This window comes from Achroia grisella, unplaced genomic scaffold (assembly GCF_030625045.1).
Source record: "Achroia grisella isolate CSIRO2021 unplaced genomic scaffold, CSIRO_AGI_Agris_v1 utg794, whole genome shotgun sequence".
In the NCBI taxonomy this organism is placed as follows: domain Eukaryota; kingdom Metazoa; phylum Arthropoda; class Insecta; order Lepidoptera; family Pyralidae; genus Achroia; species Achroia grisella.
In genome coordinates this window covers 433,509-458,900 of record NW_026713026.1, presented here as the reverse complement: position 1 = coordinate 458,900, position 25,392 = coordinate 433,509, and the positions used below count along the sequence as shown (strand labels likewise).

At 33.1% G+C, this 25,392-nt stretch overlaps 1 protein-coding gene across 1 annotated transcript in view; it reads left to right on the top strand.

The window, feature by feature from the left end:
- LOC131851627 (nephrin-like) overlaps nt 1-25,392 on the top strand; it is a gene marked incomplete at its 3' end in the record, with an annotated part of 550,959 nt that overhangs the window by 100,755 nt on the left and 424,812 nt on the right. Inside the window, exon 2 of the mRNA XM_059202146.1 lies at nt 15,219-15,381. Within this exon, the coding sequence (XP_059058129.1) occupies nt 15,303-15,381 (79 nt within the window). The remainder of the gene's footprint in view (nt 1-15,218; nt 15,382-25,392) is intronic.

The following is a 25,392-nucleotide window of genomic DNA, read 5'->3' as shown; positions in this document are numbered from 1 at the left end:
ACTTAGCATACATTATAATACACTTAACATGATGACAAAACTGTCTAAATGTTTTATTCCATAATCCGCCGCTCGTGGACCATATCTCTCAGCATCTCCTAATCTCTAAGATGAGAATTATGCAAACCCCGCAGTCACGTGTCTGCAATGATAGCATTATCAAGTTATGCAGTAAAATAACGCCCGGCTCCGCCCCCTCCCTCTCAGCCGCACACCCTCTGTTAGGGATGGCACAATCGATTCGATATAAGAATCGATTTTAAATGAATTATCGATTCATTTTCCACAGTCCTAATTTTTGGGCTTTATTACTTCTGGGTGTTCTTATCTTTTTAATAGTTTGTATTAGACACGTGCTAGCTCGTCCATTCTGTTCGCGAGCTGCTCATATAATGCCATTTTTGTCCGAGTCACTGTTCATAAACCGCCATCTTGTGCCCCACTAATCACAAGGGAACGGAAAAAATAAAACGAAAAACATGGGACGAACGGGAAGTGTGTAAAAATTTTTTCTTGGATATTTTGCGTCATACTCGTGAACGAGTGCTGCTTGTAGGAAGTGGTCTAATCACTACGACTGATGTACTCATATTTGGTTACTCAACCAGTTGGTTGTGTATTTAATATTTTGAATCTTATAACTGAGTGTCAGTTGGTAGTTTGTATTCATACAATTTACTTTAAAAAATAGAATAGAATAGAAAATCATTTATTCAAATAAACTTAATTTAAGCACTTTTGAATAGACTTTATTTAAGCAATAGTCATAACAATTTGTTTTTCATCTACCACTCGTTCGGAAAGCTGTCTCATCACAAGAAGAACGAGCAAGAAACTTGTGTGTTGCTCTTTTAAATAATCCTTGTAAGTTTATATTTACAAGTCGAAACGTGTGAATACAAACTACCAACCAGCACTAATTTTTGGGTCAAATATAAATAATATAAAGTTATCAAATATAAATAATATAAAAATATAAAGCTATAACTAAATTATTTAAAAGCATGACAGACGAGTTTCATTTCTTCCTCTTTCTTCTTGTGGTGAGACAGCCGAATCATTGATAGATTAAAAAAAAAAGCAATGACTATTCTTTTTAAACTTTCGTGTTTAATATAGATTATTTAAATTATTAACCGGGTCTTAACACGAATAATTGTATGGCAAATAAATGTATTTACCTCTATCGACGTTTCGACTAGGTTGCACTAGCCTGATCGCCACTGACCCACGAATGGTCCGGGAGGCGATTGAAATTAAAGAACATCCCAATTTCAACAGAGAGGATGGCTTAATTTTAAGCCATCATCTGCGTGGAATCCAGTCATAAATAAATTCAAGCAAAGTTCAGTAGCATCAATAGTCAATAAGTGTACGGATACCGTGAGTGCTGTGTGTCGCGATTTCGTTAAACAATCTAGTGACGGTAGATGAAGAAAAAACTGCTGTCACCTATCTACATTGACATCGCTGTTATTTAAATCAGCTCGTGACACACAAGCTAGTGCAACCTAGTCGAAACGTCGAGAGAGGTAAATACCTTTATTTGCCATAAAATTATTCGTGTTAAGACCCGGTTAATAATTTAAACAATGACTATTCAAAAGTGCTTCAATGTAAGTTTATTTGAATAAATTATTTTCTATTCTATTCTATTCTATTCTAAATTGAAATAGATCATTTTATTGATTGATTACCAAGTCGTAATTTTAAATTCTATCTATCTAAATATATATAACTCAAAGGTGACTAACGCAGTGATCTATCAACGCACAGCCCAAACCACTGAACGGATTGGGCTGAAATTTGGCATGCAGGTAGATGTTATGACGTAGGCATCCGCTATGAAAGGATTTTGATTAATTCTACCCCCAAAGGGATAAAATAGGGGATGAAAGTTTATATGAAACTTTGTCAATTTTAAACCGATCATGCTGATATTTTGCGTGCATAAAGCTACTATAACATAGGCATTCCCTAAGAAAGAATTTTGATAACTTCCACCCCTAAGAGGATAAAAGATTGTATGAAACTTTGTCAATTTTATACCAATCAGGCTGAGACTTTGCATAAGCTACTTTGATGTAGGCATCCCCTAAAAAAGGATTTTGATAAATTCCACCCCTAACAGGAAAAAGCGAGCGATATCAAGGCAATAGTTAGTTCAAAAATAAAATAGATTTTTTTATTGAATAATATATCGATATTTTTGTGACAGCCCTACCTCTCGTCAAACCGCCGACAATCATTTCCGAGGCGGTCACGAACACAAAACACGCATACCAACACCTCGTGCCTGCGATTTTAGGTTTATTGTTGGGTTTTACTTCCCTATATTTTATAGTCGGATCTAGCTTCCGTAGTACCTAGATTCCGATCCGTTTGCAGCTGTATATTCGACTAGCTGTATCCGCGACTAATTTAACTATATTTTTCTAAATAAAAGTAGCCTAAGTTACTCCTTATTACAACAGCTGCCTGCCAAAAATCGATCCAGCCATTTCAGAGATTAGCTGCAACAAACAGACAGACAGACAAAAATTGTAAAAAATGTTATTTTGGTATATGTACCGTATTTATATTCATAAGCATGCAGTAAAATATGGTTTTAAGTGTGTGAATACAAACTACCAATTAGCACTAATTCAATTAAATACTCAAATAGAAAAAATATTCAATATACAACCAACTGGTTAAACAATTAATAAGAGTAAAACAGTCATAGTGATTAGACATATTAATATAATATATATATATAAGTAAATGAAAATACTATGTAATATATGGATACATAAATTACAGTGTGTGATATATAATGTTCATATCTAATATACTAAATAAATATATATAATATCAAAATAAATATATATAACTCAAAGGTGACTGACATAGTGCTACAGCCCAAACCACTGGACGGATCGGACTGAAATTTGGCATGCAGGTAGATGTTATGACGTAGGCATCCGCTAAGAAAGGATTTTGATTAATTCTACCCCAAAGGTATATATAGGGCAAATCCCAATAGGGGATGAAAGTTTGTCAATTTTAAACCGATCAGGCTGAGACTTTGCATGCATAAAGCTACTATGACGTAGGCATCCGCTAAGAAAGGATTTTGATAAATTCCACCCCTAAGGGGATAAATTAACGCGAGCGAAGCCGTGGGCAAAAGCTAGTGTATAACATATTTGTCTATGTACCAAAGTTCGATCAAAATTTACGTCCTATTCTCAGATGGTTTAGGACACTGCTTCACATCCATTGGTCACGGGTTCGATTTCTCGCTTGCTGCAAACATTTGTAATAATAATTATTTGTTTTTATCGGTCTGCGTGTTTTCTATGTACATTATATATCTATTAACAAAAAATATATATCTAAATATTTATACAAGTTATCTAGTACCCATAACACAAGCTCTGCTTACAATGGGACTAGATGGCGCTGTGTTAATTGTCCACGGTTATTTATTTATACTCACTTTTTATAAGAATCAGTCAAGTTCTTTAGAAGTTTCGTTACAAACACTACGACACGGGAACTTTATATATATAAGAAGGTATATATAGTAGTTACCTGTGTTTGTAAAATTCCTTGGTTCACAAACACGCAAGAAAAGCATACCGTTGTTGCCGGATTTGCAGTATCAGCTTTCGCGAGCATTCTTCTATCTTCAAACTCATTTTGTTTGAGCACAGAAAAGTTGCATTCATCCTTTGTACACGAGTACGTTCAATATAATCCAATAGGAAATTTAATACGGTGCACGAGACGTTTCATTCATATGTAGACTACAAACATTCTAGTATTTATTCATTATGTAATTAAATTCTAAAAAAAAAAGTCAAAATTTGTGTTAAAATTTACAGCAATAGTTTACTTCATTAGATAGTCTAAATATATACGAGTATAACTCAAATACATATGACATAGTGATTTATTTTACGCATTTTTTTTACCAATTGGACGGATCGGGCTGAAATTTGGCATGCAGGTAGATGTTATGACGTAGGCATCTGCTATGAAAGGATTTTGATTTATTCTATCCCTAATGGGATGAAATATACTATGAAAGTTTATTAAACCGTTATTAAACCTCGTGCTGCGACTTTCATGCATAAAGCTATTATGACGTAGCCATCCACTAAGAATGGATTTTGATAAATTCCACCCCTAAAGGGATAAATTAACGCGAGCGAAGCCGTTATCAAAAACTAGTATAAAATAAAGTCGCTGTCGCTGTCTGTCTCTACGTATGCTTAACTTTAAAACTACGCAACGGATTTGGATATTAGCGGTTTTTTTAATACAAAAATTCTAGAGGAAGGGTTATAGTATATAGCCGGGCATGTAGTAAAAAACGTATATTGTAAATGCGGAAGCTTATAAGTATGGATGGATAGATGTTTGTTATATGTTTCATTTGAGACGAATTATTTATTGTTTTTAATTAAATTTTTAACATAATTTACTGAGTCTACTGTATTAAAAATACTGTGTATGCATAACTAAACCCTTGTACTTTTTTTACCATAATAATAATCTTCATTACCATGCTTTTATATTACTTTATTATTTGTGGGCGGTGAAAATATAGCAGTTTTTTGTGATGTACCTGTTGAAATTTCGGCATGTCCTTTAAAAGTAGACCCTTAAGCTGATAAAAGAATATTCCGAAATTACCACTAAAACTGAAAATAACGGTTAACTAGCAGCAGACCATTGCAGTTAATATTTAAACTACAGACAACAATCATCATCATCATCATCATCGCAGGCCGGAAGACGTCCACTGCTGGACATAGGCCTCCCCAAAGATCTCCACGACGATATACAACAATAAATACTACAGATCCAATATTTTCTCTGCGGATATATAGTATAAGTATCATCAATGAAATGCATTAGTTCTGCTTACAACGTCTATTTACAAGCGCCCGCCATTTGGGAAGCATACTAGTGCTCAGTTAACAATAGGATACAATCTACAATGATGGTATCGACAGAGAAAAGAAGACAGCGTATGTCCGTACAATTTGTTGTACACAATACCGAGCTCAGAAGGACTTGTATTGTACCGCATATTACAGAGTTTAATTCAATCTTAAGCTGAATGCATGTGATTTATAAGATTTATATTCTTGACAACCTCGGTGGTCTAGCGGTCTAGCACACCGCTTTTCGACCGATGGTCGCGGATTCGATTCCCCGCACAGTACAAAACATTTGTAATTATGAGTATGATTGTTTGTATCGGTCTGAGTTTTTTCTATTCTATGTATTATATGTATGTATTTACGAAAAAAAAATCTATGTATCAGTTGTCTAGTACCCATAACACAAGCTTTAGCTAGCTTAACTTGGATCTAGATGGCGCTGTGTGAATTGTCCTGAGATTATTAGTATTATTATTAGTATATTCCTTTCAAGTATAGTTGAATTAGATAATAATCATTTATATATAAATTTAGAGCATTTTGGGAATTGCTTACAACTATAATGTTTCGGTCTTACAAATACGACATATTGTTCTTGCTGTATAACTTTCGATATTACAAATATATGGTAAACGATCTTTCAACATAATATTTTCAGTCATGTTACATTAATAATTATAAGTCAACAAACATACAACTTATTATTAACATTTTTAGAATGGTAACCGTCACAGTAGCTACCCCGTGTTGTACCGAGTCACATATTTGAAAGAACATTTAGGAAACTCAAGTACAGCGTCAGTTAGTACTTTATATGAATTTAAATGATAATTTTAGAACAATAACAAAATAAATATATATAACTCAAAGGTGACTGACATAGTGATCTATCAACGCACAACCCAAACCACTGGACGGATCGGGCTGAAATTTGGCATGCAAGTAGATGTTATGACGTAGGCATCCGCTAAGAAAGGATTTTGATTAATTCTACCCCCAAGGGGATAAAATAGAGGTTGAAATTTTGTATGAAATTTTGTCAATTTTATACCAATCGGGCTGAGACTTTGCATGCATAAAGCTACTTTCACGTAGGCATCCCCTAAGAAAGGATTTTGATTAATTCTACCCCCAAGGGCATAAAATAGGGGATGAAAGTTTGTATGAAACTTTGTCAATTTTAAACCGATCGGGCTGAGACTTTGCATGCATAAAGCTACTATGAGGGGGGAAAGGGGATTGTTAGTAATGTGGACTAATAACCCCTCACTAGCCAAGTACCATGTCAGGTTGACATCCACGCGGTTCCCTCTGGAAACCATCGTGATAAATTTCTGATGAATTTGTCACGATGGGCTAACTGACCTGACTTCACGCTCATCTTATTATCCTCCACTAGTGCCCCGCCAGAGTAAATCGTCAGCGCAGGCGGGGACGCCATTCCATTATCATTCATAAAAAAAAAATTACTCTGACGTAGGCATCGTCTAAGAATGGATTTTGAATTCCACCCTTAAGAGGATAAATTAACGCGAGCGACGCCGCGGACAAAGCTAGTCGTTTATAAAACAGTGTGGATACAATAAATTATTTATGTATGAAATGCAACCGAGGCGGAGTATTCATAACAATTTTACTGCAAAATAAAAATACACGTGCTCGACCGCATAATGAGCCATTAAGTGGCCATTTTGCGTTCCTCTCCAATGAGTTATCGTTACGAGTATAAAGGAAATAATTGTATTTCTTTATAAGAATGCCGTATGTAATCATAATACTGATTTTATACTCGCATTTCCTTTTAGAGGGTTATAAAATCAAATTGTATTTGTGCTTCTTCTAAAACCATAAAAAAAAAAATAAGTTGGTAAGCCGCCACACTGTTTTTCCCGCCCACCTTCCCCTGCACAATATGGACAACTCATTTATTCGCCGCCATCTAACAAGTGAAACAACCACCATCAATTTAAAACAAGGACCTCTTTAAATATTATAACAAACTGTATTTGTGACGCGAATGTGGTGTACTGTTATTTAAAACCTCAAATGCTTCCAGTCGCCGACGCAGATCATCTATACCATAATTTGTGCAATTGGGTGAGTTCCTTATTTCCCTTTTCCTACGATCACTGCAGTATGGCTAAAAAATACATCAAAATTGCCTTCTTTAGTCGTCCAAATACAGTCCAGTCGCGGGTTCGATTTCTCGCACGGCACAAACATTTATATTCATGAGTATGATTGTTTGTATCGGTCTGGGTGTTTTCTATATATAATATGTATGTATTTAAAAAAAATCTATGTATATGTATCAGCTATCTAGTACCCATAACACAAGCTTTAGCTAGCTTAACTTGGGTCTAGATGGCGCTGTGTGAATTGTCCTGAGATCTTTTTTTTGTAATTCCTCCAAGTGTCGTGTGTATAAACATCTACCGAACAAATACCATTTCATTTCATTTCATTTCATGTATCTGTCAAAATTATACACCCATTTGTGTTAGTTTAAAGTTCCAGTTAAATTATGTACCAATCTTAAACCAATGTAATATGTCTAGGAAATCACACAAATATAGTATCTCATGGGGCAAATGACATGGAATTCAGTTAGCTGACCATCGGACGCCTCATAACTCACATTTGTGCGGCGTGCATAAATGCAGCTCTGTAATTCAGAAAACAAGCGATTGGATAGGCCACTTACAGGCTTTGTGGGTACTAGCTGAATTAAAAATAGCAAGAAGATATATCTTCTAAATATATATAACGAGAGGTCTTTGTCTGGTAACCCCTCCTCATTCTACCAACTTCTTTTCTTAATCCTTTACTCTCCAAGCTATTCGTCTTTGGAACTCCTCGTCACTTTCTATGAGATCTGCTGAATCTCATTCCATTTTCTAAAAACTAATCAAATCTCACGTTCTCTCTAATTTAAAATCTTTCTTTAATGTTTTGTTTCGTCATACATGTATTTTTTTATATATTTTATTTATATATATATATATTATTTATATATATATATATTATTTATATATATAGATACCTTTAGTATTTGTATGTATATGTATTTAGTATTCATATAATATTTAAGTCTCTTTTTTAGTGGGCCACCTACCTTTCCCTCACCGAATACTTTTATCTCCCGGGTTGTCTGTAAGAGATCGCTTTGAGCGATAAGGCCGCGTTTTGTTCGCATACTTTTCTTTCTTTATTTTTTGTAATTATTTGTTTTTTTTATATGCGCAATAAAGAGTTATTATTATTATTATAACTCAAAGATGACTGACATAGTGATCTATCAACGCGCAACCCAAACCACTGGACGGATCGGGCTGAAATTTGGCATGCAGGTAGATGTTATGACGTAGGATTTTGATTAATTCTACCCCATGGGAATAAAATTGGGGATGAAAGTTTGTCAATTTTAAACCGATCGGGCTGAGATTTTGCATGCATAAAGCTACTATGACGTAGCCATCCCCATAGAAAGGATTTTGATAAATTCCTCCCCCAAGGGGATAAATTAACGTCAGTGAAGCCGCGGGTAAAAGCTAGTCATGCTATAAAATATAACTTTAAAAACATACTTTACATAAAATTTACTTTAACATACAATAAGTCTATACGGTACTTACTTTAAAAAAATTGTGTAAAAAACTATTTTGTTTGGCTGTTTGGTCTTGTTAATCTTTGAAACGGCTGGGCCGATTTGATATGGTCTTCGCTTGCAGATAGCTAATGTTATAAGGAGTAACTATTGTTATTTTAGAAATTTTATTTGAATAATAAAGAATGAAATTCACGCACAATTATATTAAATCTTATATATAAAAATTAAATGACGTTTATTAGTCTCGAAAAATTCAAAAACGGCTGGATCGATTTGGCTAATTATAGTTTTGAAATATTTGTAGAGCTCCAAGGAAGATTTCATTGGTGAGTAAATATGAAGAAATTGCATAGGAAATAGTAAAAATAACAAATTCATTTTTCCATACTAACTGTTTTTAGTTAGAAATGAGTGTTTCGTTAAGAAATTATATTATATATTATATATAGATATTTCCAGCATTATGCTGAGTTGTGGCCCACATTGACTCCGTTTTTTAATGTGTAAATTATTCTTGTATTTCTTATGTTATTACTGTAAAAACGAGTTAATAAAAAAAAATCTATTCTTATTCTATTCTAAATTTATTGCGTAACTAAACTTCAAAGAACCTTTGCCATATTATTCAATTCTGAGGTGGAACGCAGTTCACGGGGACAGCTAGTATATTTACTAGTAGTTAGTTTAGTAATTTAGTGGAATGGACTGGTGAAATTTATTATTATAAATTTTACCAGTCCATTCCACTAAATTACTAAACTAAACTACACGTACTATGCGACTACTGTAAGGCTATAATAATAATAATTATAATCACAGGACAATTCACACAGCGCCATCTAGACCTCAGTTAAGCTAACTACAACTTGTGTTATGAGTATTGGTTGACTGATACAAATACATAGATAGTTTTTTCGTAAATATTCACATATACATAGAAAACACCCAGACCGATACAAACAATCATACTCATGAATACAAACGTTTGTGCTGTGCGAGGAATCGAACCTGCGACCATAAGACGTAGGACGGCGTGTTACACCGCTTCACCATAGAGGCCGTCAAATGCTGTACATATATATCTTTACATAGTATAAAACAAACTCGCGGTCGCTGTCTGTCCGTCCCTATGTATGCTTAAATCTCTAAAAACGCAACGTATTTTGAATAGGTTTTTTTAACAGATAGAGTGATTCTAGAGGAAGATTTATATGTATAATACATGTACACCCGGGCATAGCCGGGGCGAGCAACTAGTAATATTGGAACTCTTAAGAGAATTAATCTTGAGCATTGGCATGTAATGCGGTACATGCATCACAATCTATCAAGTTGTTTTTGGCGAGAGGAATACACTTATGTATTGAATATATTTATATCTCTATGTATTGATGTTTAATTTTATTTATTCTTTAATGCACAATATAAGAAGCGTTATTTATTTATTTATTTATTTATATAACTTTAATGCACAAAATACCAAGGTAAAAGTACATATGGCGGACTTAACGCCTTAAGGCATTTTCTACCAGTCAACCATAGGCTGTGCAGAGAAAAACTGTAGGCGCTTTATGTATATACAAATAGTAATAATAATAATAATCTCAGGACAATTCACACAGAGCCACCTAGACCCAAGTTATGTTAGCTAGAGCTTGTGTTATGGGTACTAGATAACTGATACATATACATAGATATATTTTTTTTGTAAATACATACATATTATACATAGAAAATACCCAGACCGAAACTTGTGTGTTGCTCTTTTAAATAATACTTGTAAGTTTACATTTACAAATCGAAACGTGTGAATGCAAACTACCAACCAGCACAAATTTTTTGGGTCAAATATAAATATACAATAAGATTAAATCAGTCGTAGTGATAAGAGCAGACCAGTCCCTAGAGCAGAACTCGTTCACGAGTATGACGGATGAGCCAGCCATCACTGCACTCAACCTAAAATATTTTAGGGAGCCCAATGACCCGGCCCACCACGCCGCCACATGTCTGGACATTTTAGTGAGCATGACTACTCATTCCACTCGACCACGTCACTGCTACAAAAATTACTATATGGTAGTTACAGTATTCGCACTTTACATGAGGATGCTTGCGGCAATCAATACAAAAGCCGCTACGCTATCATATATCAAGAAAGCAGTATGAAAACTAAATATATATATAGTAATATTACATGTATAAAAACATAGTATGTAATAAATATATAATATCGCACTGATGCTAAACATAGCTAAATACAATGCTAACACAATGCAATACAGTTATAACTCATTTTGATGATTCAAGAGAATATTATATAACTTCTTTTTAAAAATTGAAAAATTTACTTATACTGTAAAAAACATGTTTCTATTTAATATAACGTAATAATTTACTTATTTTAATGGGTGGGCCAGGTCAATATGGTTGATATCAATGATGGCTGGCTCATCCGTGATACTCGTGAACAGGTACTGCTTGTGGGGACTGGTCTGTTTGCGTTACAAACACTGATTATTTGCTTTTGAAATAGCATATGCTGGAGGACAATCTATTCTCCCAAATTTTAAAAACATGTACAATATTTATTTGAAAATACCAGCTGAGTTTTTGATCTGCTCATCTCGAAATCATTCCGAACTGACGTTAGATTTCACATATCATAAGTCTGTAATAGACCTATACGAATAAAGATATTTAGATTTTTTTTTTGTTCGCCACAAAATTTTTCTATAGCAATTTCATATACGATTTTGACTTTGCACAAACAGAAGTGAAATGTAACTGAATCTTTACCTAAAACCAGTTCAGGATTAACGTTTTGTAACTTGAGATTTATCGTCTTTATGCAAATACCAGTTATGCCAGTTAGTGTTACTTTTGTGGTATCCCAAATGCTGGAATTGCTTATTTCGATGCTAAATGCATTTTGGAATAAGACTACTGATACCCACTTTAGATACAGTGTATTTTGAAACATTGTAAGGCTGTGTATCCTAACGATTATAGAGCCATCTTTGCTTTTCTAAAATTCTTATTTCTCTCCTCCTCTCTTCCTTCTCTCCTCCCCCATCTTCTGTGTAATCTACGTCTTATTAATATTATAAATGAGAAAGTTTCGATGGATGTTTGTTACTCTTTCACGCAGAAACTACTGAACGGATTTTTTTGAAACTTTACAGTGATATAGCTTAAATTTCATGCGAGTAAAACCGAGGGTAAAGCTAGTAATTTATAATTTAAAAAATTGAATTGTTCACTTATGAAACTTATATAATAGGTTTTAGGAAGAAAAATTAATTGTTAATAAACTTTATAAAATATATAATGAATAATTTAAATTCACATTCTATATAATTTTAATAGAGAGTCCATTTTCGAATGGCCCCCCTTAACAATCAAATTGCCCCTCCGTGGAGCGTGGGCCCCACTTTGGGAAACACTGTTGTAAGGTAATAAAACTATGAGATAGTTTCACAATAAAGTAAGTACTAAAATGGTACATATTATGAGGTAAATGATCTACAAATCAAGATACACATTTTGGATCCATAGTGCACTTTACTAACGTTATACCTTTCATTTTTAAATCTTGGCTTACCTATAGTTGTGTTAACCGAGTTGTACAATAAGTATATGGTTTTATTACAGGCTGAACGTGGAGTTTAAAAGTACCTATACCTAATGGTATGGTATGTAAATTGTAGGCACTATCAATGGTTTTGATAGCTTCAATACATAAAGTCAATTGAAGTAACGATTACAATGTAACTACGAACAACTAGACTACACATACACATATATGTATATATATTCCTATAATGTATGTATTTTAAAATTGAATTATATAATTATAGTATAATAAACTAGAAACATTTTACAAATGTTTGATATAAGCTATGGAAGAGCGGAGCGTCCTGGCACAGGCGTTTTTATGCTTAAAAGGAAAGGAGTCTTCAACGACTGTAGAATGTAATTGTAAAATTGTGTTACCTAAATGAAGAATATTGAATTTTGAATTTGAACTCTAAAAAAACCGCAACAATATCCGTTGCCTAATTTTAAAGATTTAAGAATACGTAAGGAGAGTCAGTGACAGTGACTATATTTTATACCATGTAATGATGTATATTAGACTGAGTTAAATTCTCGTCAAGTTTGACCTTATATAAATGTTAAAACTTCCACTTGGCAAGTCACAATTCTTAGGAAATTCCTTTTCATTTCGCGCTGCTCGGTTACGGAACAAACTACCAGTACAGATACAGGAAAATCCATCAATTGGTTGTTTTAAGAAAAGTTTGAAATCACACTATTTATCGACCTTAGTATGATTAGTTTCATCATGTATTTTATTATTTGTATTTTGTGTAATAAATATATCTATAGTAATTGTATATGTATGTATATATATATAACTTTTATTAATGTTTATTTTATTTATTATTGTATATCTTTTTATAATTATAATATAATTAGAACTTTATTTAATTTGTTGAATTTTAAATGTTTTATTTTTCTCAACTTTTAGACATTTCAACATAATAGTGTTAATTGCACAGATGTTACCTACTCACTACTAGCTATGCCACATTGTTGGGTTGACTGGTAGAGATCTCTCTTAGAGATAAGTCCACCTTTGCTCACTTTGTATATGTTTAAGTTTAGAACTATATTTAAAAGTGCAATAAAGAATATAATAATGATTGACCATTATGCCAAGGGAACTCTTTACAATGCTATTATATCCCATAATGTACCTAATAACACAAAGTACGAGCGATAACTTATGTCCTATACTGAAAGTTTTTAATAAACATAAACTACACATCGTTAAACACCACAGTCACTGTTAGATACGGAAGACCATAAAACGACTCGTGGACACAATAAACTTGTATCTCGCAACATTTGATATTCCGTTGATTTCATTTAATATAACAACCATTGCACGTTCTGTATAGACCCTGTTTATCATATTGAGAGTTGGCGCGGCAGTAAATCGGGTTAGGTTTAAAGCGTTATAATTTACGAGGTGCTAGTGTCCCGGTGTTGAAATTTATTCATGGAGGTAATAAAATCTGCCGTGTGACCGTGTCAGAAGGATGGCAGCGGGCGGGTTAATTTCTTTTTGGATTTCGCACCGGCCAAGGGGCACTTGGCAGCCGCGCACTGCGATTTGTAAAAATTTCATTTTGACTTCATAGTTTATTCATGGTGCGCTTGTTTTAGTTACATGTGATGCTGTAACTTTGTATTTCTATTAGATTTGATCGTGTATCTTGCTACGGCGAGTCTGAGTTGCATTTTACGATCTCTTATTTTATTAATGTAATATTTTAGAGTTTGGGCTAGCGGTTCAGCACTGCTTTACTTACGACTGTCGAGGATTCGATTCCTCGCACGGTGCAAACATTTTTATTCATGAGTATGATTGTTTATGTATGTATTTATAAAAAAAAATTGCCTGTTTTGAGAGTTTATTTGATGATTATGTACTGTTATTAGCTTTTTTATATTATTGATTTTATAAAGTGGCGAGTATTTTTTTTTAATTACAGTTCATATGCCAATTGAATTATATATTATTATAATTAAATTGGGATTGAAATAATGATAAAGGTTATTCTAGAATAATTAATATATTTTTTTGTTACACATCGCATAATTGAGGTCTACTTCTTCTAGCATTTATTTATTATATTGATATAGTAATATGTTCAGACTATTCTGTTAGAAGCACTATGTATGTACGTATATTAAAGCTTATATTCGAAACCGAGTACTAGGAAAAGCCTCTCGAGACACTGAAAAGAAATTACATTTCATAAGTAGCTTATGTTAGAGCCGTACAACTAGTCAAGGCTCGCCGGCGACGTTGGTATAATGGTTTAGTACGCCGCTTTACTTCTGATAGTCGCGGGTTCGATTCCTCGCACGGTATAAGTACTTTTATTCATGACTAGCTGTACCCGCGACTTCGTCCGCGTAGAATTTAACTTTATTTTTCTAAAATAAAAGTAGCCTAAGTTACTCCCTATTACATAAGCTACCTGCCACAAAAAATCCCGTTAAAATCGGTTTAGCCGTTTCAGAGATTAGCCGGAACAAACAGACCGACAAGCAGACAGACAAAAATTTTAAAAAGTGGTTCTTTGGTGTATGTTCCGTATTTATTTTCATATGCATGTAGTAAAAAACGGTTATTTCAATATTACAAACAGACACTCCAATTTTATTTATATGTATAGATAGTATGATTGTTTGTATCAGTCAGGGTGTTAATATAAAATAGAATATAATAGAAGATAGCCTATATCCGTCTTCGGGATCTATCTACATCTAGATTTCATTAAATTCATTTACATAGATAGTATAGACCCTGAGAAAGGACATAGGCTACTTTTTAATGTGAAAAAGGGTTGTAAGGGATTGAAAGGGGAGTTTATAGGTTATATGAAAATATCGTCATTTTTAAAGCCAGAAACTTGATTAGAAATAAATAAATAAAACATTCAAAGCCTGTAAAAAAATACCTTTAAGGGGTGAAATAAAATAGGGATGAAAGTTGCTATAGAAATTCATCGTTATCTATCCCACGCGGAAGAAGTCGCGGGCAGTAGTAATATATTAAAATGGTATTTGAACTTGTTGTCTTTTGTTTGCAGTTGTGAGGTATGCGTCGGCTAAGCTCGAGTGGCCGGGCGCCCCTCCCCGCCCCGCTCACCTGATCGCCCCCCGCCAGAGGCAGCATGGCGCTCCACGTGGTCCTCATCCTCATAGCATGTCTTGTCCACTGTGACACCAAGACCGTTCTGCAGGATAAACTAGGTAAGTGATATATTTTTTTTCTTTTTTTTTTTTTTTTTCACAACCTTTTATAAATAATTTATGAAGTCCCTGCTTTCTGAGGTAGGTATAGAAAATATAGAAAATACCTGTGGTTCAGAAGTCAGTGTCCTCTTCCATATTGAGGTGTATTTTAAGTGAGTTTGTTTATATACTAGCTGTACAGTTGTATAAGGGTTATTTATATGTAGATTAAACCTCAAACTAATTTATTTCATATTTATACGTGAAGCAAAAACTTTAAGAAAATAACACTTGTATATAAAATTATCGACAGTTACATTATATAGGTGTATAGTGTAAGAGTGAAGAAAAAATGTATACGATAAGCAAAAACTTTGAGATAATAACGCAGACGGGTAGGTATATGAAATTTGGGATAAGTAAAGTATATCTATACCGAAGTAGGAATGGAGTGTAGAATTTTTTTTTATATTAATACTTGAAAAATACCACATATCATTATATATTAAAAAAAAATTTACATATGTTTACTATAATGATATTTAGTAGTACAAATGTTTATACCGTGCGAGGACTCGAACCCGTGACCATCAGAAATTTATATTTTATCTATTAACACACAAAATTTGTAACCAGAATTGTAGTCGCGACCTTATCGTCTGCTAGCTATTACTTGTGACGAAATTACCTTTTTTTATTACGCATGGAAGTTAACTGTTTTTTAAATTAAAATATAAATAAAATTTACCCAAGTTACTCTTTATAACATAAGCTATCTGTGAGTGAAAATGTCGTCAAAATCGGTCCAGCCATATTAGAAATTAGCAATACTTTCAAATGCATTTAGTGAAAAGCTCTTAATTAGAAATTACAAACAGACTAACTAACTTCATTCTTATTTATTTATATAACCATTACTTCGTATCTCCTATTGTCTTATTAAATTATAAATTTACATTAAAACGTCCAATACGATAAAGAACACTCAGTTGATAAAATTAATAATATAATCTTAAAATCTCAAGTTGTGTGCTCGTCAAACATCTGTTCGGGAAACTTCTCGTCCAATTACAACTTGTCTAGTTCCACTGGAGACTGTAATTTAAATGCATTTAAAGGATCTGGACTCTGGACTTGGGTGTAACTTTGAAATGGAGAAATATATTTGAATATCCTTTGAAATATTTGTCTGATAAAGAACTTACGTAATAAGACGGTTATGTGTATTGATTATGTTCTTTTTTAAATGACTACATATAAAGTTGTTAATTATTCTCATATTATGAACCGGCGAATAACAACACTTATAACATTCCAAGCCTTTCAAATAATCATAAATTGTTAAATTTGATCAATTTAACCTCAATCTCATCTCACGGGTTGTGCATCAACCAGTGCCTTTATCAGCTTCAACCGGCCTTCCGTTGGTGCATCTTCGACATCAAAATTGCCGGATCGAAATTTAGCGAACCAGTTCTGGAACTGGCGTTCTGTTCACACACCTTCTCCACACACGTGGGTCAATTTCCTTCTGGCTTGAACAGCATTTTTGCCCTTTCTGTAGTAAAACAAGAAGATATGTCGAAAATGCTGCTTATGGGTCTCCATATTCAAAAGGGCACCAACCAAAAACTACTGCGTAAAATTAATTGTAATTTTTCACACACAAGCTTGCTATATGAGCTCTCAAGTCATATAAAAATTATACGGCTTAAGGGTGAAGTTGAGTGCAAAAAATACAATTAAATCCTAAGTTAGGAAAAAACGAAGTTACTTTCCAAACAACAACAACATTAGTCTTTATTGGACTAGATATATTACAGGAATTAAAATTAACAGATTTGTTTTTCTGAGAAATTGCATATCTTTACGCAATTTCTCAGAAAGAGAGATTGCATAAGCAAAATTGGCTACAAAAGCGGTCTTATCTCTTATGCAAACTCTTCTAGGCAACTTTTAGTCTATCTAAAAGTTGCCTAGAAGAATTTTGTGATAGACAAAAAATGTGGTAGGTGGCTCGAGAATGGAATAGTAATAGTTTATAGTAATAATAATGGCATTATATACATGTAAATATTACATACCTACAGATATATATATATATGAATACATATTTGAATTGTTCTTGAAATGAACGAGTTAACTGTTTTGTGGAACTGATTAGATTTTATTTCTTTTTTATTTCAATAGCCGAATTCTTGAAGAAGATTATAAGCTGTTTAATATCGCGCTCCGACCTCTGGGAGCCGAGCAAACAGAAATGGCGCGGGCGGGCGGTTCGATGCGACGGCTGTAGGGCGGAGGGCAAGGGCGGCGCCCTTGACATAATTATTACTTAGGTCTATTACCATTATCTTTATATGAAGTTTCTTAGTTTATTGATAAAAATGTGTTTGTTTGAATAGGTTTGTAAATGGTTTAGATTTATAAATGAATCTAGTGGGAGTGCCCGAATTAGGTTTTAGGAATATTTTTTTTCGTTTCTGCCACGCAAACGTAATATATAACGTATAATATAGAGTTCTGACTGGACAAATTTTAAGTATTCTCGTTGTATTTATAACTAGGTGTTACCTGCAACTTTGTCGGGGTGAAGTTTGACTTCTTTTAATTAAAATATATAAAACTTCTAAAACAAAAGTAGCTTCATTACTCTATTAGGTATCTGCGATTAAAAATTGATCTAGTTGTTTTATTGATTAGTAAGAATATAGAGACAGACAAGATTTTTTTAAATAAAAGTTATGATCTTTATACGATCAGTATTTAATGAAAAGTTGTCAATTTAAAATTACAAACAGATACTTCTAGTTTATTTATAAAGACTTTATTCATATGCACATATGTAATGTGTAAATGATATTTATGTTTTTTTTTTACCTTCGTTCTGTTGTTATTCATGAAAATTGCACATATAACATGATACAAAAAAGATCAGAAGTATAGATCTATATGAATGAAGATATTTAGATATAATTCGATTTTTTTTTTCATATGACCGTTTAATCATAATTAAACAGAACATCACAAGGTAGTGACGATCAAAATGGCTGCCATATAGAAATAAAATGACTGCCATTTAAAAACAAAATGGTTGCCATATAGAAACAAAATGGCTGCCATATAAAAACAAAATGTTGCCATATAGAAACAAAATGGCTGCCATATAAAAACAAAATGGCTGCCATATAAAAACAAAATGGTTGCCAGATAATAATAGTTAATTTCCAATCAAAAATAGTACAATTACTCGTGGTGGGCTTACATCTGCATAGGATACTAACCCACAGTCGCTTGTTCCTGCGACTCTCATTAAGTTTAGGACAGGCGAATTTATCCGGGCCCGGCTGGCCGGCGCCCGCTCTAATAGCAATGTTCGTAGTCACAGGCGTACCCATGCAAATGAAGCCTTTAAAAATTGCACGAGCTCCTTTAATTTATACGCTAAAAGCATTCCGTGAATTCAATTGAAAAGATAACAAACCACATTTGTATTATGGTTTTTTATTCGTTATCATGTTTCATTAACATTTTTAATTGGAGATTTAGAAATGTGTGCAAATAATAAATGTAGTTGATTGTATCATCATTGCCTTGCCTTTATCCCATTATTTGTGGTCGGCACAGTATGTCATTCTCTTCCACTGCTCTCTATCGGTCGTCATATCTGAACATATTCTTCTTTTATTCATATCATCTTTCACACAATCCATCCATCTTTTCTTAGGGCGTCCCCCTTTACATCCATCCACACTCATATTATACACTTTCTACAAATGTAGTTGATTGTATATCAAATAAAATATATTTATTTATGTAGGTCTATTACAGACTCTTATGTTATGTCAAATCTACCATCAGTTCGGAGTGGTTTATAGCTAAAAGTTACTGACAAGAAACTCAGGTCTTATTCTTTCTAAATGAGCTGCCATAATCCTTTACTATTTACTGTTATATTCATATTATATTATTACTAACCGTCCCGGCAAACGTTGTTTTGCCTTAAAAAAAAAAAAATTGGGTGTGGACTACCCCTAACATTTAGGGGGATGAAAAATAGATGTTGCCCGATTCTCGGACCTACTCAATACGCTCACAAAATTTCATGAGAATCGGTTAAGTCGTTTCGGAGGAGTATGGGAACGAAAACTGTGACACGAGAATTTTATATATCAGATATTCATATAGGAGACGGATTGCGTCCTTTAACCATCAAAATTTTTATCATTACCCATATCGTCCGTTTACGATACGATCGATTCTAATCTAATTCAAACGAGGATTGAAATTACGACGACCTGAGCCGAGGTTCGAACCCCTAGCGGTACCCTCAGACTAAAGTATCCGTTATGCAGAAGTTAGCTTTCAACTACTCCATAAGTTAGAGTGACCGCTGGTTTGGAGTGTCATCTGCACTGCCCTACTGTTTAGTGAAGCTGTAAAAGCCAGCTGCGGTAAATCTTAGAATAGTTCGAAAAACACAACGCTTTACTTACGAAGATCGCGGCTTCAATTCCTGCCACGATACAAACATTTGTAATACTAACTACTTCAGTTGGGAAGAACTGACATAAAACTAAACTGCGTTTTTACTACACTCTTTTACTAAACTTCTATCTTATTATTTGATTTTAGGGCAAAGTAAATAATTATAGGGATTTAATAAACTATTAAATATTTAAATATTTGCATTGCAACTTCATTCCACTGCTCTATAAAGTTACACACCAGCAAACATTAAAATCATTAATTTGCACGCCACAATCAGCTTGCACTTTATTCTCGTTTAATTAAATCATCGCTTTTTAGGAAGAATGTTAAAAATTACAATTAAATTTAAACATTTACAGTATATTACGATATAAGTATTGGAGTGAATAGGTAGAAAGGACAAAAGGAGCTCACCGGTGAATCCTTTCTTCGACTTCTCCCGATGATTCTCGGCGCTGGTTCTCTTTTCTATTCACCAAGACTAATATTTTTATAATGTTTTTCTTAAAACTTCTTGATTAACAAACACAACACATTACGGATTTATTCTCACTTTATGCGTTTATTGTATAATAGTTTTGTACAGGCGGATAGCAAATTGAGCAGCGTTAGCGATGGCGGCCGGCGGTGAACTTGAACCTGAACTAACTGGGCGGAAGTCGTCTTTCTATTTCTTCTTGTCCTTTGACATGTTACATGGTTTCAGGAAGTAGGACAAGGAAGGACATACATGGGATGAGTATGCGTGAGTGAGACAGATATGCAAATTAAAACGCGCGCTTATGTTTCTATTATATTGGTAGTTAAAAATGAATGAACGAGATGCGCGGCTGCGTGTGAGTGAAATAGAGTATTGGTCGAACTATCGCTGCGTAAAGAAAGTATAGGTAAAAATGAAATAATGTTACGTTTCGGCGTAAACAAGTATGTTAATTTGTTTATAACACACGAGGCAGAATTTCAGCCCGATCCCAATGCGAGGGCGAGGGCGTAATATAGCTGAGTGTGTTAAATACATCAACCATAAACTACCCGCCGTTTTACTTTTGTTAAATCAACGCGCTGCCTATTGAGCCACGCGGCTGTCAATTGATGAAAAAAATAGTAAATAATGTGGTTATGGAATATAACTTCACTATTTGCTATTACACTTTAGTACATTATTGTAAATTTTATACCTATTCCCATAAAAGACCTACTGACTTTACTAAACGATACTCAGGAATAACAAGTTTAACTTTAAATATAGTATTAATGGCGTGAATATGACTGATTTTTTGGAAATAAGGTTTTTGTGTACATATAGAATATTTGAGTATATAAATTGAAAAATAACTGTGAGAATAATTGCCTCTTGGAATGTCTCTCTTAATGAGTCACGACTCATACAGTAAATCGCTCGAATGGAACTTTTGTGTAATAAAAATATATTAATCGAAATTAGAAATCTATTATATAAAATTCTCGTGTCACAATATTAGTTACCATACTCCTCTCAAACGGCTTGATCGATTTTTATGAAATTTTATATGCATGTTCAGTAGTCTGAGAATCGGCTACTATCTATTTTTTATACCTCTAAGTGGTAAGGAATATCCACTCCTAAATATATTTCTTTTATTTTTTCGACATAATATTTTATTTTCATTTTATTATCATTTAGGATTGAAAAATACATACAACCCTAAATTTTCACCCTTCTAGCATCAACCCCAATTTTTTAATAGCGATTTTAATTTATATGGCAAAACAACGTTTGCGGGATCAGATATTTATATATATAAAAAAAACATCTATTCAAAAAAGCAACACACGAGTTTCTTGTTCATTCTTTTTGTGATGAATCTGCATTCCGAATGAGTGGTAGAATCAATATATGACTATTCAAAAGTACTTGTAATTAGTTTATTTGAATAAAGATTATTTCTATTTCTATTTCTATTTAAAAAAAAAGAAGATGGATAGTATGTACATTAATACGTATCAGCTATCTTTAACATGGTATCTTAACAATACAACACAATGTAATGAAAACTGTGAAATTAGTAGTAGTGTAAGATTTATATAATTAAAGATAGGTGACACTGCATGTTGTCAACTCACCCGGCCGGCCAGCGGTGGTTCTGGACCAGACGGATAAGGTCTGCCTCGGTGCCACTGTTAGGCAAATTGTAACATCTCGGCTGGAGTTGTACAAAAGTGGTAATTAAAGAAATATAATAATATTAAAGTAAATTAAAAAAGGCACGGACGAATATGTCTGTGGAAAATTATTTATAATTATTTATGTTTGTACTGTAATATTCCTATTTCTTTTTTCTTTGTATTTGTATTGTTTTGTTTTTATATTAGTCCACTAGGCTCACTAAAAATAAAATTAAGTAAAAAATTTTCGGCACTCAATGTCTATCGTAAAAATTACTTTTATTTGTATATCTATATGTTTTTATAACGACTGTTTGTTGCCAAAGTAAAGAGAAAAAAAAAATGTATTTAAAAATAATAAAAAAAACATGGTATCTTAATGGACTTTCATTTCATACAACAAGAGTTACACCATTGAGTGAGTTACGAGATACGAGGGCTCTAAACTTGAAGTATAAAAATGCTTTACTGCCGTGACTGAAAAAAATTTCAAACTTGAATTACGATTGTGGATGTGTATTTTTATTGCACCTAAATGCGTTTGCGGCAATAACTTGATCGTTTTACGAGGTCTGCTGTATTTTAAAATTTACCGCTGCCACTTTTATAATTCTCTTTCTTCGTTTTGCAATAAAAATATTGTTTTTACCTTAGGTTGTTGTGGCATTATCGGAGTTCTTTGTGCAATACAACATTTTATTTTTATCATACTGCACGTAAATAACGGCTAAATAGAAATGACAACGTTTCATAGTTTTTCTATTTATATTAAGCATGTTTTTTTATATATAAAATCAAATTCAAATTCAAAAATCATTTATTCATGTAGGACATTTTAGCCGCTTATGAACGTCAAGTTTTTCCATTGTAATTTTTTTCTCTACCGTCCAGTTCGATATATAGATTCAATTGAGAAGAACTGGCAAGAAACTCAACCGAATTACCCATTTTTAAAAATCCAGTTTATTTACAATGCATTGGTATATTGAATAGCAAACTAGCTGTCGTTTCTCCAGATGGTAAATAGCAACTGTAGCTATATATATAAACAGCACCAATGATATCACATAAATAACATGCATTACCATCTTGAAGGCACTGTTCAAGTTACTATTTAAAAGTATTTAAAATTACGTTTCCTCTTTTACGTGGCTGTGCCTGCGATTTCACCCACATGAAATTAACAGCTACGTGATATTCTGTTGTATAAGCTATATTACTGTAAAGTTTCATCAAAATCTGTTTAATAATTTTTGCGTGAATGAGTAACAAACATCCATTCATATTTCTTCATCCATTTATGCTTACTAGGTCATCCCAACACTATGTTATTGTAACTGATATGTTTTTTAAAGAGATAAACATTTTATCATTTTCATTTTCATTCCAAACTTTTGCGTTTATAATACTAGCTGTGACCGGGGTTTTACCCACATGAAATTTATAATCAAATCAAATATATGCCTATGTGTTACTCGGACGTATAAGCTATATCAATCTTTTTCATTAAAATACGTTTAGTAGTTTTTGCGTGAAACAGTAATAAACATCCATCGATTTTTCTATCCATTCATACTAATAAACTTTTGAGTTTATAATATTAAAAAGATTATTAACACTTGTCTTATATTATAATTTACACACTAGATACTCGTGTGAGTAAATCACTGTGTTACTAAGTTTGTCTGCATGTAATGCACTTTAGTTAACCATGTGATTTGTGTATCTGAATATCATATTTCGCCAACTTTTTAGTTCGGATTATGCATTCACGATTAATGTACGTTCTAGTGAGGTAATGCAGAGTTTGCGTGGTACCAAATCGTAGCAGTTTATAATGTGTCTATATAACCTACTGTATTTATGTACTTTAGCAACTGTTACCAAATAGAACTTGTCTTATTCAGTGTTGGAGTTTTTGTTTATATTTTATTTCTGTACTAGCTGTACCCGCGACTTCGTCCGCGTAAAATGGTGACCTTGACCAAATAATGAAAAATATTTAATAACCTAACCCAATAAAAGCCAAATATTTTTATTTGGCTTCTATTGGCTTTCATCGTTTCATCTTAAAAAATGAAGACACTTCTATACATAACTCTTTCAACCCCTTATAACACTTTTTCTTAATATATGTTTAATAAATAGGCTAAAATTTAAACTTCAAGATTCTAGCTTTAAAAATGATAATATTTACATATAGACATTTATGTAACTCTTTTTTAAATTCATTACAGCTCATTTTTTTTTTATCCAGTACAATTCACACACCGCCATCTAGACCCACGTTAAGCTACCTAAAGCTTGTGTTATGGGTACTAGATAACTGATACAAGTACATAGATATTTTTTTTTTCGTAAATACGTACATATTATACATGGAAAACACCCAGACCGATACAAACAATCAGACTCATGAATACAAATGTTTGTGCCGTGCGAGGAATCGAATCCGCGACCATCGGACGTAAAGCGGTGTGCTAGACCGCTATACCACCGAGGTCGTCAAATTTTTATTTATTTATATTTAATCAACAGCCTAAAAATCTGTTTCAGGCTTTGAAAATGGCGATATATCCATACAACCTTGCACCTTTCAATCTCCTTATAACCCATTTCCACATTAAAAAATACCCTATATCCATTCTCAGCGTCTAGATTATGTGTACCAAATTTCATTTAAATCGGTTGAGTAGTTTTGGCGTGTAAGCGAGATCGAGAGTTATAATATTAGTGAGGTATTTAATAAATAAACCCAAAAAAGCCAAAGAAAACAGTTTCATTATTCTAACTTAAAAAGTCATGAATTTACACATGTAAAAACTTTGATCCCCTATTTTATTGTAAAACTAGCTGTCCCGGCAAACGTTGTTTTGCCATAAAATAAAATAAAAAATTAGGGGTGGACTACCCCTAACATTTAGGGGGATGAAAAATAGATGTTGGCCGATTCTCAGACCTACTCAATACGCTCACAAAATTTCATGAGAATCGGTCAAGCCGTTTCGGACGAGTATGGGAACGAAAACTGTGACACGAGAATTTTATATATAAGATTGAAAAGAAAAACATGCATTCCGAATGAGAGGTAGAATAAAAAAACTTGACTATTCAAAAGTGCTTATATTAAGTTTATTTGAATAAAGATTATTTCTATTTCTATTTGCATGGTAACAAATCGTAGCAGTTTACAATGTGTGTATATAACTTACTGTATTTATGTACTTTAGCAACTGTTACCAAATAGAACTTGTCGTATTCAGTGTTGGAGTTTTTGTTATAGATTGGTTCTTAGTTTATAGTTGGTTATTGGGTTTATTAAGTTTAAGTTTAAGTGTATTTTGTATGTATATATGACTAGCTGATCCGCGCAATTTTATCTACACTTGACAT